The sequence below is a fragment of the Lampetra fluviatilis genome, chromosome 19 (assembly GCF_964198595.1).
Source record: "Lampetra fluviatilis chromosome 19, kcLamFluv1.1, whole genome shotgun sequence".
Lineage (NCBI taxonomy): Eukaryota > Metazoa > Chordata > Hyperoartia > Petromyzontiformes > Petromyzontidae > Lampetra > Lampetra fluviatilis.
Window position 1 is genome coordinate 12,027,309 of NC_136293.1, and position 21,178 is coordinate 12,048,486.

Sequence of the window (21,178 nt, forward strand, 5' to 3'; positions counted from 1 at the left end):
CAGTAACACAAGGGCTTAGCTCAGGGCTCAGGCAATGTCGTATTATGCAGCGATGCGATCGTTGGCATTACATAACCACGATTTCCACACCTGTGATTGAGCGTAGCGCTTGTACTGATGTGCTGCTCAGGGAATCTGCTGATATGGCTTGGAAACATGCTGTAGACGGCAGTTGTTTGATAATGCGGTCCTCGGGACTTTGGCTGCACTGGGACCTTGGGACACAGTGGTGCACGAAACACAACACACAATTAAACATCGGGGCAAGAAACTTAGCGCATGTTGTCGTGAATTCCACGTCTTTTGCAGAAGACAGTTTTCAATTGCATTTTTTTATTCATACTTAATGTTCGGTTGCACGTAGGTGGTTCATAAAAATGACACGTATTGTTAATTCACAGCCCTTTGTCAATTCATTGCTGTATGATGGCCTCCCCACACTATGTAGATAGTGGATTTTTTTTCTGGCATACTTCACCACGCTGGTCAATGTGAGTTGGAGAAATGGGCTGTCCCACCAACGTCTTGTTCGAATATCACTCACCATTAATGTTAACCATGATCAGGGTTGGAAAATAAGTTATTGGGTTTGTAGTGTAGTGGGTGGACAACTATATTGTAATTGTATCTTATTCTGTATTATGCAACACATAATTGTGCAATGGTATGTGACGTGTTCACGTGATAACCTGCAGACATTGCATTCACGTTTTAGAGTTTTTATTATTGCGACTTTTGCTTCCAAGATTTTAACCAAAACATTTGAAATTCACATACGGTCGGACAAGGTACTTAAGACCTTTTTTATGCTGCAAATAACATGGCTAAACAGCTGCATATTTACATTTCAGCACTGTGGAATTACATAAGAAGCCTCAATGGATAATGCACAAAACATGAAGATACTCGAGATAAAATTAGTTTCCTTTCCCAATGAGCTAGTGCATCCAATAGCAGGAAGATATTTGAGAAAGTTTTTCAGTCTCTTTAAAACTGCCCACAGATGACCTCGTCGTCAGCTCTTTTTGTAGGTTGCTGCCTGCTACACGCTGCCATATCAAGTCACGCTTGGTCACATTCACTTAGATGAAATAAAAGTGCTCACATATTTTAAATATATTTCATTTGGGGGGAGGGGAGACTACATTTTCAAATACTATAGAATGGGACTCAAATGTTTTGTTACGACCTAATGTTCCAATGTTTCATTCATTTTAATGGTTGTCAGTCTATGACCAAATCACCCAGATTACTCCCCACATCATTATTTTAGAAGCTACGCAGAATTGAGCCTGGATAGTACTTGGATGGGTAACCAATTACCACAATGCACAAAGAGGTTGGCGCTTGACAGCTCAACATGGTGGGCAGTATAGGGCAGTCCGGCAAAATCCCTGGTTGGACTGTACTTCTATGCTGCCACACCACCGCTCCCCACCTTCACCAACAGCACTGACCAGATAAGAGCCTTATCAAATGCATTTCTGAAAAAGTATTTACCAGATGGTGGGGAAAAAGGCTACCAAAAAACACTTGTTCCAAAAGCTGTTGCTCTAAATTTAGAACACTTGAAAATATGTTCTATAAATAAGAACCTCCTGTGCACAGCTTACACCTCGCTAATCTTAAGCACAGTGGCCATAATCTGGATTTTCCCTCTTTTCATTCCAGCGTTCAGAATGTCATTTTATTCTATAGTGTTCAGAGTGTTGTTTATTTTCATTACAACACGGGTTTGCATGAAAGTTCCCCCCCATTGGCACTCAAGCTATTATGAACACATTCTCCCTCAAACTTGCCTACAAGCGCTTCCCCAGACAGTGAAATTAAGTTCATACCAATGCCACAAAGCCCATCTCAACTCACCCTCCATGCATTAATATAACCCATCACCTACGTTTTAATCATTCTCCTGAGGTACTTGGTATCTGGCGACCGTTTACACATGTTAATATAACTCAAATCAGTACACCAGGTATTTACCTAAGATAGGGCCCATGCAATACACTCTTGTAATGGTTAATTATATGCTTTTGGCTAGCCATCAAACAACGAAGGTCACTGCATTGCGCGCTTTCAGATGCGCTTCTGCGGCCGTCTGGAACGCTCTTTCTTCCGATATTAGGAAGCAACTGGAGCTATGCATTTTGAACTCGAGATTGAAAACTAATTTCTTTAGAACTGCTTTTGGTGTTTAGTTTGTTGTCCTTCCCCCTGTACCTCTGGTTAGCACGGTTGGCTATGAACAGTGTGAAAGAAGTTCAACATACACACATACCTACGTGTGAGTTCATAAAACACAGCTATAAATATAGGCACCTGTATCACAAGTTCCATCATGCAACATGGGCCGGCGTTGGCACATCTCCTGGAAGGATTGGAGCCATGTTGACGCAAGTACCAGCGTCACATTTCAAATGTCGAGCACGCGGTTTTTAAATGCCCTGTCTTGCCCCCTGGGCAAGCATCTGCCTCAAAGCTATCGCCAAATATGCCAAGTGTCCTGTGTGCAACATGATCTTTCCCCCAGTTTACCAATCAGCCTTGTCCAGACAATAGAAACACTGAATACACTTACAATTATTAAAAGGCATTACACGCATATGCGGGTTTTAGATAGCCAGCAAAAAAAAGTCACCAACAGCCCTCCATAATTAGCTAAAGTTCCATATTTCCTAAAAATATAAACAATGAGAAGAGTTTAAATTATTTACAGGAGACACTGCTCTTGTAAATTAATGTTGTGGTTTTCCAAGTATATTGAAAAGGAAAAGAAAAGCCTTAACAAAATACAGTAATGGGAATAGCATCATAAACATTTCCGATGAAAATATAATAAAACCATAATGCAACCATTAATGTCTGTTCCAATGGATTCCACCATAAAAAAATATTCTCGAGAAAATATCCGGCAAACTTACAATCAAGCGCCATATTTTGGAGCGACATGAAAGCAACGGGACTTTGTGTTATGTTCACGACAGTTAAGTAACAAGTTGATGCATTTATTCCGAATTGATTTTTTTGACATTTCAAAGCAATGGAAAATTATCCAGACTGCCTGATTTTGCTGTACATTGTGGCATATAATTAGATCTGGAATCGTTAATCAATTCTATCTGGGCTGCTACTAGTTTCCATGTACACAGTAGAGTGCTCCATCATTATATATCTGGACTGTTGCCAAGCCACTCAGCCGTCCAAATCTGCTAAATGACCATGGAAAAACATGTGGCATCAACATGTATGCTCGTGTTCTCTACCTAAGACCACTCCTGTCCCCTTCCAGAATTAAACGGCATAATGTGCTGCGTGAAAAACAGACTACCCGCTGTTGAATTGTCATCTGTAAATATTACCCTACTTCTGTGTTTGTATGCGGAGAGTAGGACACCGCATCTATGGAGAAATATGATAGCGTGAATTAAGAGATGCAAACAAAGCATACAACTGCTCATAAAGGTCTGCTGTCAGACAACATAATCGGCCCTCTATTAAGCTTCCTTTACCAGTTTCTAAACATAAATAAATCAGGACGATGACGGTAATGAATTTACTGTGTAATAATGAACTGTGGGTATCATGACATTTACAATGGAAGATTATCACATCAGCATGTACTACAATGGCTACACTACTTAATGAATTGGCCCAACACAATCATCAGTGTAAACACGTTCCTTCGGAGTGGGCAGGTAGGAACTTGGTTGGACAGCGCATTCGTGCACGACAGACAAATATGCACGACAGACAGACAAATAATCCCTGGTGGGTAGTGTGGAACCTGTTGTTCCTACTTGTATAATGGAGACACATAATACTTATACACATCATGTTAAGGCTAACCAATCTCTTTGAATAGAGTTGTTTGCTTATGCATCTTGGGAATTAAACATTCAAGCACTTGATGACCCCTATGACAATGGTCGACAGGTTTAGCTTGCATGTCAGCAAGTGTCGCCACTGCCATGGTGTGGACAGTCACAGTATCTAACAAGTAAACCCGTAAAAACAAAGTTTTTCACTATAAATCCTTTATATGCGTGGCGGCTAGAGTCCTCTCGTCCTCTGGCTTGAGATGGCTGCCACCTATGGGTCAGATGATTGTCTGCCACCATTAAGCAATTGGTAATTAAATATTTAATTTGTTTTCCCTAAACATTGTAAAATTGTGGAATTTTTTTTTCATGAAAATTAATTGTCACACACAACGAGTCTGTGTGGAAAATGTCAGCTCGATTGGATCACGGGAAGTGGGTTAAAAAACGAGCGAAAGATGTGCACGGTCCTAAGCAAGCAAGCGAACTTAATATAAAGGATTTAAAAATATATTCGCCTGTGGAGGACGCGGGGATCGATCCCGCGACCTTTGGCATGGGAAGCGAGGGCGCTACCAACTGCGCTACTCCGCCACGGCCTGTGGAGGGGTTACGCTCTGGGCTCTTACACTGTGACGTTCAGCCAAAGCCATGAATTAGTTCTATTTGAATATATGTAAAATACATTTTTTTTCCCTAAAAAGTGTAACATTTTGGGAATTTTTTTTCACGAACATTAATTGTCTCGCACAACGAGTCTGTGTGGAAAATGTCAACTCGATTGGATCACGGGAAGTGGGTTAAAAAACGACCAAAAGATTTACACGGTCGTAAGCAAGCAAGCAAGCACGCAAGCACGCAAGCAAGCAAGCAAGGGAACTTAATATAAAGGATTTAAAAAGATATGCCATCTGTGCTAAAGAATAACACTGCTCCAACATACAATAACTCAGATGCAATCTATACTTTACAATGGGGCCCACCGTAGCCGTGTTTACACGAACGGCTAGCAGTCGGACCAACTTAATCGGGTGGATGGACTCTATTGATGCAGCCAGCACACATCCCATCTGCATTGTCAACTGTCCAGGTGATGCATTTGCAGAGGAAGTTCATCACAGCAAAGCGTGATATGACCATAGCAGCTGGCATGTTCTTAGCTTTTGCAAGCAATAAAAACCATGCCAGTAAGGCTGCCATATGTGGCATGGAGACATCGCAGACGTCACCAGTCTAGAAATAGTCCCTGCCCAAGTGACTACGGACGTGGTCTGGTGGGCAAGTTAAGCAGGTATGGGTGTTTCACCCCGGTGAGTTTCCGTGACCTTTTCGGATATTTGTGGGTCATATAAACAAGGTTCATATGAAAAACAAATATGCTTGTTTCAAGAGTCAGTTGTAAATGACGTAAAAAATATGTATTGATAAACTGCTATAAGTAGGGTAACTGATTAAGTAATTCGGTGTAAAACACTGTCACACTTTCTGTAAATCTCAAGGAACAGAATTGTGGGCAGTCGTTCTCAATCACAGCCACACACTGTCGACTTTAAGAGACTTCAGAATATACTGCCAATCACTTCTGTTCAAGTCCAGCCACATGAAGTTTACACTCAGAACACATGTACGTAAAAAAACATTATTTACACAATTATGCAAATAAAAAAAATATGCCAATGTTACATTTCGGCAAAGGAAGTGAACACCATTTGTACAAACGACACAAAAACAAAACACGAACATCAATCTCGAACTGCAGGCGTGACTGTGAATTTGACACTTCATCATATCTCGAGGAGGACGATTTATTGCACTGCCTACTATTTCTGTCAACCGCGGTGCCGCAGCGGGCAGCGCGAGGCTTACGGTATCGGCGTGCTGCCAGCGTGCAGCCCGGAGGTGAACCACGCCCTCGGTGGGCGTGACGGCCACCTTGATCTGGCCCCGGCACTGCCCATTAACGTCCACGACGTTGTACCAACCGCAAACGCTCTGAAAGCCCGAGAGCAGCGCGCTGAGGTCCACAGACGCGAATCCCAGCGCACGCTCCCCTTGACCTGTGGGGACGCGTGGACAAGAGTGCGAAATTTCGACAACCGTGTAAGGGGACGGAAAACACAGAGGCCGATGTCACTACTCAAACAGCATAGCTCGCCGAAAGATTCCAAGTCCAGCAAAACTCTGAATAAATGGCTGTATGTTTACACACGAAGACAAAATAATCGAATATCATATGCATAAACAAATACAGAGTCATAACAACACACTAAAGGTGAACTCATTTGAAATTAGGTGGAAGAGCCAGAGGCAACAACAACGGCCGCCATTCACAACTAAGTGGCTGTGACGTTAGCATAGCTCGTGTGCTAAACTTGGCGCACTTTAAAGCCACGTAAAGTGTTGAAGGCTCGCTGGCAAGAGGTCATGGGGCAAACCCAGGTGTTATGGGTTAAATGACTGAAAAGAGTGATAAAATGCACCACCTGTGCTCCCCACAGAGAGGGAAACACGCAGTAAGAGAGACAGAATGACAGAGACACAGACAGCTGGATACGTAAACAAATAGAGGCAGAGGATGGGATGAGACACAGGGAAAGAAACACGCAGACATATATTTTTTGAGGGGCCTAAAGTGGGGGCCATGTACATGTACACATGTCGCACATGTCGCACATGTGTAAAGATGGCGCTGCCTTTGTCTGGTGAATGTACCGATGACTGCGCAAAATAATTTAGGGGAACACAAAGCGTGTTGACAAAGGACATCAATACAGGCACACAGGTCGATAAGAAGGCAAGGAGTCAGATACAAAATTGAACAGGCAAGAAGATATTAATAATATAATGATATGCATTATTACACACAACACACCTTATGTTTGTTGCTAAAACAACTCTTGATTGCCATACCTGTGCTGTGCCACACTTTGAAGACCAGACTTTGCCTGGGGTCAAGGAGAAGCTGTGTTGAGAGGCTGTCGCAACGCAGTGCAAGGAGTCGATGTTTTGGGCACAAAGGAGACATCAGACGCACAACATTAACGCCTTAAGTGACGGAGGCAAAGCGAAGCTTATTAAACTATAACGCCTGCCCCCCCCTCCACCTCGTCCCCTCCCCTTCTCTCTCCCACCTCCCTTCTCCCCTTGTATGTTAGCTATCTTCTCGCTTATCTTCCCACCCCGTATAAACTTTCACTTCTCTGCTAGAGGCTTCCCACCTGGGTGGAGCAGAGCCCCCAATCCACCCGTCTTCATCAAGCCCTGCCGTGTCGATCTCTGCCTTTAGCTTGCGGGATTTCAGCCCCCCCACCCCCCCCTTCTTGTTCTGTGATCAGTGCTCTGTACCGGGTTCACGTCGAGTTGAAATGAAAGAAATTAAAAGAATTATAACTACCGCGTAGAGTTCAAGTGATACGTAATGAATATTAAAAAAATGGTGTTGATATCAGAACATGACACCATCCAGCCAAGTGGTTAGAGAGCGCCACTCACAGTGGGAAGATTGCGAGTTAAAAATTCCAGTCAGGCGTTAGTAAATTCAGCCCTTCCTTACTCTGGCGTCGGTAAAAACGAGTTCCATTTTGTGGGAAGTTAAAGACGGTCACCTTACAGACAAAATTTGCCGCAACATAAATGGGTGGAATTTCTACCACCGATTCAGGGCTGTAAACAGAAGATGAGCATCAACCTATGTTTGATGAACATGAAGATCATTTATTTTAATTACACACATAAACTATTGTTCATCCATCTCCCAGCAATGTACTGTTTAGAAAATAACAGAGTATGTACAGAAATGCATGCCACACATTATGATGATATCAGCAGATGCCCATGTAAAGCCCACAACACAACTGATTAACACTGTTCCTAAAAATTAATTCAAGTGACGTGCTTGGGTGTAACCATGAATTACGTATTGTTACAAATGCCCATGACTGGCCAATTCTTAAGAGTACATTGTCTTAACCTGCAATCACGTGCTGGTATGCAGGTGCGCAAGTCATCACGGGCATCACTGAGCTGTGCCAAAAGTGCGACGTAAAATAATATATTTGTAATACTTCACGTCGATTTATTTACCTTGGAAAGCCTCAACGTGCCACTTAGGCTCTGTGTACACACGAGTGTTCTCACAGCGTGGCGAGCTACCGTGTCTGAAGGTGGTGCTCCCAGACGGGCGAGCTGGAGGTGCCGACGGCTTCGGTGAACACGGGCTCAGCAGCGCCGCAAACTGCATAGGAGACGCGGAAGCTGAGCGGCGGTGCCCCCTGGCGACTCCGTGGGCTCCCTGCGAGGCATGTTCACAAAGACGAACACCGACTCCGTTGAGCCACGTTACACCACATGGTTGATGGCAACTACCGACCAGCAACAACCGCCATTCGCCACTAAATGGCCGTGATGTTACCACGGCGCTTGTGCCCGGCAATGTGCACTTTAAAGCCAGCACACACACATACTTTCGTTCACTCATCTTTACCTAAGGCTAAGTCGACCTACGGATAGCCCAGGTCAGAATCGTATAGCAATCATCACCGGTATTTTGCATGGCCAGTCATTTAATCTTGATGAATGGGATTGTTACAGTACAAAAACAAGGCCCCAAGTAGAGCCTACATTGACTAAAGTGTTGTTAGCGAGCCCATTAAGGCTGGAACAGCGCACGAGTGGGGGTGTAGCCAGCAGTGCCTGGGTTCCTCTGGCTCCCCAGTGCTCATTTTACACACCGCAACGAATACTCAACTCAGTCTGGCTAAGCCAAGGGGTGGCCCAGGACAGGCTCAGATATTATTAGACGTGGCCAGAAATAAAACTCAGGTCACTGGGTTTGTAGCACACACAGTTTTAGACAGCCGTCACCTATCATCGTCCAACTGCACGAACGCTGAATAATTGTCACAATCATTGCACGCACAGCCAGAAAAGGCCATCATTTTAACTCCATTAAGCCAGCTGCTCTCAGTCACCCCCGTGCCTTCGCTTCGCCTCCGAAAGTGTCTCCTCACCAACGCAGGACAGGTGCATGGCCCGCTCGACCATGACGAGTGCCGGGAAGCTGTCGGCCGCCTCGTCCTCACTCGGAGCCGTCGTGCCACACTTCCCGATGTCTCTCTTCGCTCCGCGGCTCCTCCCTTGGCCGTCTAATTCATTGTCGCCCCGCAGACGCTTCCAGCCCGATTCGTTCGTCGCATCCCTGTCATTGTAGCCATCGTCGTCGTCCTCCTCCTCCTCGTCGTCATCGGTGGCTTCACCGTCAGATGGGAGGGCGGCGTGAGGGGTGGCATCACCCGAGACGTGTCGCCCGTCGAGGGAGCTTGTCACATGCACGCGCAGCGCCGCACCGGCCAAGTCATCGGCGCCGTACTTGAACAGCGGGTACACACCTAGGACAGCGACAAGCCACAGGGCGGAGATGCAAGTATGCTCCTTCAATCGCGACGGCCCTCATACATGGAACATCGTCTTTTACTCCACACACCTATTTCTCACTGCACCCATCGCCCACTGCTCATTCCGCGCCTCTCCCACTGGCTGTGTGTTTATGCGAATTATCGGTTGCCTGGCGTCCCACTCACCGCTCACTGTGCATTTATTCTGAGTGTGCCGTTGCGGCCGCGGCGGCACAAGAGACGACAGGTCGACAAAAGCCGAACCGATCAACCGGTCCGTGTCGTGCGGACGCCGGGAGCGAGAGCCGATCTTCTGCCCGGCGCCAGATGCCCACAGCTGCAGCTCGAGCCGCTCCTCCCGCATGTACCAGCGCAGCGGGCGAGCGAGCGGCAGGCGGAACGTGCGAGCGTGGTGCAGGTCTAGAGCCGCCCCGTCTTCGCAGGAGCGCTGGGGCCTGCGTGGCCGCGAGCACACTGCCTCTGCATCGTACAGCCGGTAGCGGAGATAGCAGTGGATGTCTTCCGGGGCGGGGCGGGACGGGGCGTTGAAGTCGGGAAGGCATCTTTCTGGGAGCCAGGCCTTGGGCACGGCCACTTTGAGAACAACGGTAGCTTCAATGAAGGCCTCCTCTGACATCTGGACATCGGACGGTATGCACAGATAGAATTTGATCAGTATAGGCATGTTAACGCTTTGAATCAGCGATTAAAAGCAATCGTCATGTGAACGATGCATTGAATCGTGTGCTTAATTGAATGAGGTAGGACAAGTGAACAAAAAATAAACAATACAAACAAAACATGAAAAGTGAGAAAAACATACATTGAGCCTTCAATCAAATAATGACCCAAATTGTAGCAATTGCAATATCCCGGCATCTACAAACTAAGCTGTATCTGCGGCAGCAGTTACATTGGAGAAACTAAGCGACATGTCTCGGACCGTGTTTGTAAATATAAGGCAGATGTGAAACACGGTAGGACCAATACTTTTGCCGAAGCTGATCATTATTTTAATGTGGCTGACTCACAGGAAATAGATTTTTCTAAGACGATGGTACTTTGCAAGCCTACTGGCTATCAACAAAGATTTGTTTATGAAGCCATCCATATATACAAACACAGAGACAATTTCAACCGAGAGGATGGTTATAGACTCGACAATCATTGGAAAGATGTCATCAACCACTTTGGGTCATGACTTGACTTGTGTTTTCTTGTCAATCAACCTCCACCGTCAGCAGTGTGGTGTATGGAGCGGGGTGCAGGGATTTCTTGGCAGCCCTTTGCTGCATTGGCATTGCTGCTGCATTGGCATTGCTGCTGCATTGGCACTCGTCCACCGCCCATGCTCCTGGTGCTACGCCCATCCGCAAACCTTTATAAACAGGTTGCCTTTAGAGACTGACTCCTTTGTCTGATGACGACCGCTTGTGTTTTGATCGAAACGTCGTGATATTTTTACTCACTTTATTTTTTATAATTTTTTATATCTACGTGACTTTACCGAAATATTCATAGAATATGTAGCAATTCATCTTATTGCTGAATGGGTTGACGTGTCGCACATGCCTTGTTCTGGATGCAAAAATTACAGGACTCAAGGTTGTTTTTTGATAAATTATTAGTTTTGGAGCGGCTCTCAAATATAACAAGGAATTTGACGATTAAAATATCTTAATGAGAAATTATGGAATATTGTTTCATTACTTTTATAATGCATCAAATAAAAGCAAAACCAAGTTAGAAAGTATTTAGTTGTAGCTTCATTGTATAGTAGTTCAATAATGCACATGTGTTTTATATTAGTAATTTATAGTAGGTAGGTTTTTAAATCACATTGCATGGGTATGTTGCCTTTACTGCCTTTTTGGGATATAACTGGTTTATTCTGCCACAGTGGATATTTTCCATGTACTTTTAAAGTGTGGGAATTAATGAATGCTGCATGGCAATGGAGAGGAAAGAGATTCTTTGATCAAAATAAATTCTTGCGCTCACGATACCCACGTCGAATCGTGCTCGTACACAATTCATTCCTTACCGCATCACCCTCCTCCTCCTGCTCCATGCAATGATGCTTCCATCCCAGGTACCGAGCAGCCTGGAGTACTTTCTCTCGGTCGCCTGCATGTGCAAAGGCGACGGAGAGCTCCAGGCCACCGACACACTGGTTTAGAGGGTCAGGTGCCTCCCCTCCTCCTCCATGGCCGACTCCCGCCGGGCTCACCGGGAACCAGCCATGGATTCCTACAATTCAGGAAAAAATATATAAACATTATGGAGGAAAAGTCTCTTCAAGTGCGCCCAGAACAACTTATGAGGTAACATTTTCTGAGGCCATTCCATAAAGTGGCGTGATGCTCTTTGTCCATGCCATTATTGAAAGCACCAAGAGGGATTATTACACCAAAGACTTTGGGCATGCAGCAAGGGTAGGGGATAGTTATATGAAGTTCTGATAAGCGTACGGAGTGCGAATAGCTAAGGGATCGGAGGGCATCAGAAGAGTGCCAAGCATGTGCGGGGACGCGAGGGTCAGCACACAACAGACTATGCATTTGCACCGCTCTTTTTTCAATTCACTGAGGGACGAGGGCATCCCCACGCCTTGCTTGCTGGGTCAACAACCGCTAGCTCGTTAGGGTTTTTTGCAGAAGGGAAGGGTGACGTCAGGCGGCTCTCCTCGCCTGAGGTGCGGGACAGGAGCGCGGCGAGAGGCACTCGCGTCACTCCCAGGACGGCTCCTCTTGCTCGGGCCGCGTCACTGGAGCGGCCGCGCGAGTCTGACACAAACACAAGCGGCGGCGGCTGCCATCAGTTACGGTGGACCCAGGCCGAGGTGTTGTGATAGGTGGATCGGCCTGCTGGACGTGAACATGGTGCCTGTAAGAAAGGCATGCACAGCGAGTAGGTTTTTCGGCAAACCCGTGCGGAGTTTTAATGTTATACGCCTAGATGGAAGAATTTGCTCCAGGCACCGCAGCTTTCTATCAAGAAAATTACAATAAAAAGCAACTGTCCAAATGTCAGATAGCTGGACCCCTGCTTCAAGTGGCTCCTTAGACTCAGCGAGGGTCTCCTGGGTAAACAAAAACAATGAGAATATAATCAACACTTGTTTATCGGGGGTAATGAGGGGGAAGGGTGGCCTGGATAAAACCAAAACATAGATCGTGCAAAACATGTAAACCAGGCTATAAAAACACGTATTATTTACCGACATATAATAGGGGTGAAAATTTTTGTCTGTTTTAATTGCACCTTAAAGTAATCGCTATATTTGCCTACATGTTTGGGGACTGAACCAGAACTGTGGCGAGTGAGGAGCAGCAAATAATTAAACCGGAGCATGTGTAAATATATTTATTTATTCGCAAGCACAGAACCTGGTTAACCCACTCACGTATCATCAATAACTAACTGCTTACAACACTCATACTCTAAGTGTTGCGCCATTGGTACGAGTGAAGAACTTGAACTTCCAACTAAAAGTCAAGCACTCTAACCAGAGAAGCAACCGGCCAGATCAAAGTACCCCCCCCCCTCAACCCGTTTGTCTGCCATCAAACGTAACTCTGTCTCAGAAACACACAAGTACTTTGGTGCACGAGGGTGAAGATGGCTTGCGCGGAGCAGAGCGTCTCGGCGAGGCTGCGGCTTTCCCCGGCCGTGCCGCGTGACACCACGTGGCACGCCACCTCGGCCCCGTGCTCAAACTCCGGGGAGAAGGAGCGCGCCACGGCACGCGTCACGTTCTCGCGACCAGCGGCCGCCACCGCCAACGACAGGCCCAGCGACACGCACGCGTTCACGCCCGCCTCCGCCGGGTAGTGCATGGACGGGTCGCGTTCCGCCGCGAGCCTGGTTTGACACGACGGGCAGACGCAGCGTCACGATCGTCGTGTGAATGCAACCAATCATTGAAAAGTAAATATAAAAATTCAATTGACATACAACACGTCTTAATGGAAAGTAACTGAAAACGATGTCCGCTACGATGTGTTGAAACGGTGGAATGGCAGCCAAAGGAGAAAGAATGTGCCCGAGGGGATCACCGACGGTGATGATGGATTGTGGCATCAAGTCACAGAAATATCAGAGGATAGCAATAACATGGGAGGGCCATCATGAGCCACCTGGCCACCTCCTGATGGTAGGTTTTTGATACTGCTGGGTAAGGGTTAATGATGGTTAATTTGTACCGATTTGCCTGAAGCAGATGAGGGGTTGCGTGCATCTGATTACCTGGCGGCCGCTTGCAGGCCCATGGCTCGATGGACAGTCAGAGCGAGCGTCACAAGGTGAGGGCTCGCCCCGGGCTCGGCATGTGTGGGGCCTGTGATGGGCCTGTGTTTATACGCCACACTCAGCTCCAGCAAACCTGCAGGGATAGCAGCTCTGCGTTACCCTGGACATGCCAGGCGTGTTGGTGACGCACGCTATCATTCCAGCGCTTAGCAAGCAAGGATTGGTGGATCACGCTGATGGACAAAAATCCCAAACCCGCGGGGTGCCGAAGTCACCAGTATATTGAGTTTTTTCTGCAGGTACACCCATTTAATTCTACGTGACTTACCGAAAGACCCAAAGAATAACTCAAAAGATAATTTGGCAAATGTCGCAATGCAGACCGGCCTGAAGAAGAGTCTTGAGACTCAGTGAGGCTTCCCTGTATAATATGCACATCATTATTAAACGGTACAATGCGAGCCCCTGTGCTTCTTCATTTCACACTTCAAACTAAACTAAACTTTTATTTTACCAGGTAAGGCCCACTGAAATATATAGCTCTTTTTCAGAAGTGACCTGGTCACAAATGATAGCTCAACGAAGTGGCTTATCACGTGGAAATTTATAACAGCCAAATACTCTAAAGAGTGATCTCACCCGCCGACGGATGTGGAGGGTGATGCCCGGGGGCCGTTTGTGCCTTGAGAGGCAGGGAGAAGGCCTGCGCACCTGCCTCCCCACGCCGTTGCAGCGTTACCATGGCGCACAGTTTGGCTAGCGGCAGAGTGCCCCGAGCCACCAGCTGCTCGCGCACATTCGGGTAATAGTACCTGCAAGGGAAACAGAAACATGGATGCATGGCCAGACAGAACGACAAATATATGGAAAGAGAATGAAATATAGACAGGCAGCCAGTCAATCAGCCAAAAGGGTATGAGAGTGAACACGATTTCAAGAGAGTTATTAACCTGTCGTTGCCTCTTCTTTACCCTACTTTTGGCAAGCCGATCTACAGAATCGTCTCATGTAAATTCACGCTTACATGTGTTTTGTATAAACGACTTTAGATTATATTGAATTCACGTGTACACAATTAAATATATATTCAAAGATAACCAGTTTAATCAGCAGCTGCAGAAAATCAAAGATCTTGGTGATGTCGCCTTAGTTCCTCGACGCATTAGCCTGGCGAGCGATCCGGCTACATCACGGACCTTCCTCTTAATGCCCACATGTGAACGAAGCAAGGGGAGTCGAGGTGCAGCGCTTGTCGTACCTGCACCAGACTTCGAAGTGGATGCCCCCACCGCCCGGCGAGTCAGGGCCGCCCTGGCGCGAGCATGCTTCCAGCAGCAGCCTCTGCACAGGTTCCCCGGGCGAGGCCACCAGCGCGTGCGTCTGCGTGTCCCGGAAGACGGGGTCCGGGACGCACAGCGTTGTGGCCGTGCGGTACGCACACATGGACAGGCCTGTGCGGCGACGCAAAGGGGCAGGTGGGAACGGAACTCAAAAAGACTGCAGACAACAGTCGCGAAGCAGCATCACCCATTCCACCGGCAACATTGTCAATCGATGCAAACACCGTTTATCGTTCGCTTACAACGTTATACAACGATAACATTATTACCGTTACCGTAAATTAGTGGCACCATTGCTAGTTGCCACTATTGGTACGATCATCAATTACCACTTAAGTCATCATAATTTATTACTAACATCAATTGTATTTACAATACGGCATAATCATTCGTAATATTTTGTTACCATGCCCAGTGCAAATAATTTGAAAGTAAAAAATTTACAAATTATATCAGTTTATCTCTGCTAAATGTACAGGACCATTAATTACATCCACAAACAATATATACCATCATCAGAATCACAAACCTTTAATAATTAGTATCGAATATCGACAACTTCCTAAATGGTACTCCTAATCAATATTTTTTACGACAAAAACTAGGTATGCTCTAGGCCCATGCCTGTTAAAAGAACCTTTAATGGCTAGAGTGCTGCACCTGGCTCGTCCACGTTGGGCTGTGCAGGGAAGTGGTACTGCACGTAGCAGTCAGCCTCGCCCCACACGCCGGACTGCAGTGGGACCAGACCCCGCACGGAGCCCACGTGCACCTCAAACACGTGCTCCTCCCGCAGACCGAACTGCTCCGGCTCTTGCAACGGAACCTGGGAGTGAGATTCGTATTGGGGACAGAAAATTGTCCAAGTGTAGGTCCAGTGGTGTAGCTATCGAGTGCACAGGCAGCACAATTGTACCGGAATGCAGGGGCCAGTGAGGGGCCCATATGCCCGACCACAAATGTTGAGTAAAGTGGACACAAGGTCCCAATTCATTCCTTGGCATCTGGGCCCATGCAAACCACACTACATCACAGTGCTGGTACGTATTGAACGGAACCCACAACTTGCAGGTGGTGGCATAACAAAATGCCAATGTACTAAAAACTCCTGGCCAAATCCCAGTACAGTGGATTTGAAACACTTCCAGTGGCAAATGTCATAACCTAATAAGAATACAACATGCAGTGAAATGTGGTAGAACACTTGGCATGCAACCACTGATACGCTTCAAATGATGTAAGAATATTTATGATTCCTGTATGTTGAAAAAAAATTAAGCCTATAGATTATTTAACACTATAGATTCTACATGGAACAATATTGCAAAATAGTCAGGATCTTGAATCGAACCTCACCCTGCATCATGAAAAGCATCAATTCTTGCGGGGAATGAGTTATTACACCGCTACTATAAACGCATGAATTCGCACTGCAGCTGACCTGGGAAGAAGAAGGCTGTGCTGCAGAGTCGCCCATCGAACGAGCGGCACGATGGAAAGTGGGTACGGACGTCACCTCCTCTCCCTTCAGCCGCTGCAGTGCCAACACCTGATTGGAGGAGCCCATAGCGAGCAGCGCCCGGAGCTCGCCAACACGACTCCCTGAAAACACGTCCACCACGGGCATGTACCCGTCCACGGCCACCACGGGGTACTGCGCCTCCAGCAGCAGACGCGACACGTTTGGGTCTCTGAGAGAATAGAGCAGATCAGAAAAATTCGATCAACAAATATAAGTATGTATGTACGTATGTTGAACTTATTTCGCACTGTACATAGCCAACCGTGCTAATTGGAGGTGCGGGGAAGGAAAACAAACTAAACACAAAAAGCAGATCTAAAGCAATTAGTTTCCAATCTAGGTTTAAAAGTGCATAACTCCAGCGGCTTCCAAATATTGGAAGGAAGAGCATTCCAGACGGCCGCAGAAATGCATCTCAAAGCACGCTATGCGATGCCCGGTGCCCGTCTTTGTTCGATGGCCAAACAAAAGCCGCTGCGAGGATGACCGAAGTTCACGTGATGGTTTATGCAAAATCGATGTACGCCATGGAAACAGAATACTTATTTGCGTACATGTACAGCGTCATTTTTTAGTCCACTGCTAGATGAGGAATTCTTCATATCGTGTGGGTCGTGAGGGTTGACGTTCCAGGCGATGGCTCCAATTCTCACCTGAAAGACATGTGGAAATGATGAAGTGGAAGCTTGGCCAGACCAATGAGCTGGTCCGGTCCAGGTCCGGCCTCCTTGTTCCACACCTCGATCACCATCACGTTGTTGTTCATCCTTTCTAGCAGCTGAGGGGTCACCTGAACAGGCGATACCTGCAGCAAGACACAAATCAGCATGCAACGGCCTACTATATGATTTGCAACTGAATAAAAAAATCCCACATTTTGTATAAAAAAAAATATCCTAGCCACTATAAATCTCTGAACTGTATACGTTTACACAGGTTAACTTCTCCATGGGCTTTCACAAGGTCTATAACAGGATTCTTACGTTTTCCAACCCAGCTACTAATTAAACTAGCGTGCGATTGTGGCCACATGACATGTCATACGATGCTTTAAACTCATAGTATTATGCTGTCACAGAGTGACCTGACGCCATGACAACTGCAAATGCAGCCCCTACTTTGTAACCCCTGACTCTACGTCTCTCACCTAGTGTTCCTACAGCTGGCTAATATTCATTCCTTTTCTATAGCACTCGAATCTCTACCTCGTCTAGCTCACTGCACAGGCTACTTACTACAAGAGCCCCCCGCTGGGCCAAATGTGACACATGAGCTGCAGCCTGCCAGTTGCGGAGCTCAGGTCTCCAGTGATGGGGATGAAAGCACAAACCTGGGAGTAGTTAAAGAGAGGAGTGGCGCTGCTCCAGCACACGGCCGAGCGAGTCACCTCCTGGCTGCTGAACAGCTTGCACACGAGGTACGCACTGCTGGGCTCCTGCTGGGCGCTGCCCCCAGACAGCCGTGACGAGGGGCTGTACAGCCTCTTCCCATCGGCCACCAGGAGCAGGGCATGCAACAACAGAGGCGGCAAGGGCCCCTGGACATTTTCTGGTTCTTCGTAGACGTGTTCATTGTTATTGTTGCTGCTCCTGCCACCTGGCTGCATGGGCTTTGTCGAAGAGTCAAACTCTGCCAACAGGCTTCGCACTGGCCCGCCTGCATCCAGCCGTTTAGCCAATGGTGCTGCAAAGAAAACACCATAAGAATACAGAAAATGTAACATTCAAAGTGATCGTAAGTACGCTGCAATCCATAAAAGTTATTATGTAGATACACACCTAGGCTGGGTGTTCTAGGGCTTGTGGATTTTAGTTTTAAGTGTCGTTAATGAGAAAAAAAAACTGTTAAATGCTCTGTAAGGTCCTCCGTCACAGTATTTTGAGTGAGCATTATATTTAAAATCAAGGGAGTGACCCCACAGTGACATCACCAGTGTGCCACAAAAGCGTGCTTGAATGTGATTTTAAGTGTAAAGCTCATGTCTGACAGCATGCAATACACTCAGAAGAGCTAAGCATCTACAAACGATATCTGTTTACGAGATTGCATCTTCCTTTCATGTAAATTATATTCCAAGCGCAGGACTCAGAGAATGCACGCTTGATCTTTCGTGATGACCAAAGTGTAAGCTGGGGCTGCTCATATATACAATAAGAACGCCCAATTGAACACTGGAACTGACCCTGGTGAGGCTGTGCATCAGCAGGGCGGACGCTGGGGCCAGGGCTGGTCACGGTGTAAGCCGCGTGCTTGTTTCCTCCGGCCGGTTTGCTCATCGACTGAGTGAAGTCCTTGCTGTCTGCAGCCAGTTCAATGGATACCTACAGCACACCCACCAAACAGAGGGCCTTTCAGAAGTATGACCCACGTCAGAAGAGGGGCACAGAATAGCAGGGTGCTGCAACAAAGCGGTATTGTTCAATTAAAAGTGAGTTGGTCATACAATTGACATGCATATATGATAACTTTGAGTGCCCAAGAGCCTTACCTTTAGGGGTCCAAGGTTCAACTCAGCCCCATCCTCACTGGGAATGGATTCCACCCCCAGGGAAGCACTCACGCTCAACTGTTCTGACTGCATGACGGTACGCAGGGGCAGGTGGGCCGTGCCGACCAGGGCCGCCTGCCAAACACGACAACAGCACACCCATTAGCACAACACATAACTGTAAGAAACTAACATTTTAGCATATCAACATGACCACGTTGTGCCAATAGCTACAAATTTGAAGGCACACAGCGCTTTGTGCAGCCGCATAACTTCACAAAGTCTAGCATATATTATCCTAACAGCTGACTTTTTTCTTCATATTAAGATTCAAATGAGTATGTGGACATCAGCAGTTATTTCACATATGTGTACACAATTGTGGCATAGCACACAGGGAAACTAATTCTTATGTTTAAATTGTATTCCCTGAGGCGTGCTCATGGAGAGATGCACGCTTTGAGATCCAGGAAGAGAAGGGCATGGATTAGGCAGCATTATGAAATCAAGAGATATAGACCGTTAAGAAAAGTAAGCGTACTTGGGCAATACCCGTCGCTAGAAGAGATGATGGCCATCGAAGTGGCAGCCACTCTGAGGAATGTGTACAATAGGATATCCACCGTGGAGATGGAGCAGTGAAATCGGCTCACGTGTAGGTGCTAGATCGATTGCTTCATACTAATTATGCATCCTACATAACGCTGCCACTCCAGAGCTCACTCCGCCGGATGTGTCCCCACCTTTCTCTGAGTGGCGCGGCGTGCGTACACTCTGAAGAGCAGCTCCGTGTTCCACCAGTGGCGCAGCATCTCCCCGCCAAAGAACACGGGGAACACGGAGCGCTGCTGGAACCTGACCGCTGCCCCACGCGGAGAGAGCAGCACAGACAGCACGGTCGGCAACAACCACAATGCGTCACACAAACTCAACATGAACCACCCACGGTGGGGTGCACTTTGTATGTTTTCCATTTTGCATCATTTTCCAGCATTTCATTTACAACAATGCATCACTCTAACTGAAAAAGAGACACCCGCAGAGGCGTACACTCCGTATTTTTGCATCACAATCTATCATTTACGTAAACACCACTTTGCATTTGTTCCTAATAAAAAACACATGCTCAACAATAAGAGCCATGGCTTGAATCATAACTCGACTATATATTGTGTTGTAAAATCTATTTTAATGATGAATGTCTAGTTTTTTTGGGGGGGGGTCCGGGAATGTGTACCATTACACCTGGTACGACTACTATTGAGAAAATCTATTAACCTGTTTTTGCTTAAAGAAGGCGAATAGAAAGTATCATACAATGTGCATATCATTTACATATACACCATTTCCATACAATTAGCTCAAAACACACGTTTTAAACACAGCATTTGATGAAGAGCCCTTCGTAGAGCCTTTTGTCAATCCATTGCTGGATGAACGCCTCCCCCCCCAGGAATGGTTCAGATATCACTCACCACCGATGTGGCCAGTAATAGAATGTGCCAGATATATAGCACAGTGGACTAAAAACTGTGCCACTGCTCCACCCCTGAGGTTCAAAATGATGATGAGAATAAAGGTATGGATGTTTGGTTTGTATTTCACTTACCTCCACCAATAATTTTGCTGGAGGCAACACGAGTGACCTCTGTCATCAGTGCTGTCTGCCCTGAAGCGTCCTTCACGTTTGTCGGCACCGGGAAGTGATACTCCACAAAATATGTGCTTCAGAAAGAAGACAACAATAATTATGTTTACTTAATCATAGATGAAAACAAATGAATGGCGCATCAGCTATAATTTACAGCCTCTTGTCAATCCACGATTGGATGAAGGCCTAACCATGCCGTGTTGGTCATTGGGGTTGTTTGACCATACTTCACCCCACCTGACAGTGCGGGTAGGTGAAGGGGGAGTAGGGGGCAGAACTGGTTTCCATTTCACTCGGCAATTACACCTTTAGGCTAATGTACAGAATATAAGAAAAACACACAAAAATGACATTCTTGAATCGTGACCCTGAATCGTGACAATTCATGGAATTACGTGAGGGGGAGGGGTGTGAAATGTTCCACGCTTAAAACTTGACGAACCATTTTTTCCCAGCGGCAATGCGAGGGCGAGGGGGCTTCCCCGAGCTGCGGACCTCAGCGTGGCGCGAGGGCGACGCCGCTGCTGCCTCTCCGGGCAGGTGCAACGCTCCGACGACGACGCGGGCCAGGTGCACGCGTCCCAGTAGCGCCAGCCTGCCCGCTTCCAAATCCAAACCCAGCTGCTGCTGCGACGGAGGCGGCTGCCGCCGGGCACCGTCGGGCCTGAGTGCGCGAACGGTGATCAGCGTTAGGAGTGGGCAGCCCCGTCAGTCC

At 46.8% G+C, this 21,178-nt stretch overlaps 1 protein-coding gene across 2 annotated transcripts in view; it reads right to left on the reverse strand.

The window, feature by feature from the left end:
• The window catches only part of C2CD3 (C2 domain containing 3 centriole elongation regulator), a 44,654-nt gene that overhangs the window by 17,721 nt on the left and 5,755 nt on the right, over positions 1-21,178 (reverse strand). For both annotated transcript variants that reach the window (XM_078865088.1, XM_078865087.1), the window contains exons 10-30: positions 20,906-21,127; positions 20,422-20,537; positions 19,556-19,674; positions 18,813-18,947; positions 18,507-18,645; positions 17,655-18,007; positions 16,978-17,129; positions 16,244-16,493; positions 15,463-15,628; positions 14,721-14,913; positions 14,102-14,274; positions 13,460-13,595; positions 12,813-13,075; positions 11,902-11,997; positions 11,256-11,461; positions 9,398-9,848; positions 8,828-9,205; positions 7,971-8,109; positions 6,729-6,793; positions 5,685-5,875; positions 91-215 (exon numbers count right to left, since the gene is read on the reverse strand). In XM_078865088.1, the coding sequence (XP_078721214.1) occupies positions 91-215; positions 5,685-5,875; positions 6,729-6,793; positions 7,971-8,109; positions 8,828-9,205; positions 9,398-9,848; positions 11,256-11,461; positions 11,902-11,997; positions 12,813-13,075; positions 13,460-13,595; positions 14,102-14,274; positions 14,721-14,913; positions 15,463-15,628; positions 16,244-16,493; positions 16,978-17,129; positions 17,655-18,007; positions 18,507-18,645; positions 18,813-18,947; positions 19,556-19,674; positions 20,422-20,537; positions 20,906-21,127 (4,068 nt within the window). The remainder of the gene's footprint in view (positions 1-90; positions 216-5,684; positions 5,876-6,728; positions 6,794-7,970; positions 8,110-8,827; positions 9,206-9,397; positions 9,849-11,255; positions 11,462-11,901; positions 11,998-12,812; positions 13,076-13,459; positions 13,596-14,101; positions 14,275-14,720; positions 14,914-15,462; positions 15,629-16,243; positions 16,494-16,977; positions 17,130-17,654; positions 18,008-18,506; positions 18,646-18,812; positions 18,948-19,555; positions 19,675-20,421; positions 20,538-20,905; positions 21,128-21,178) is intronic.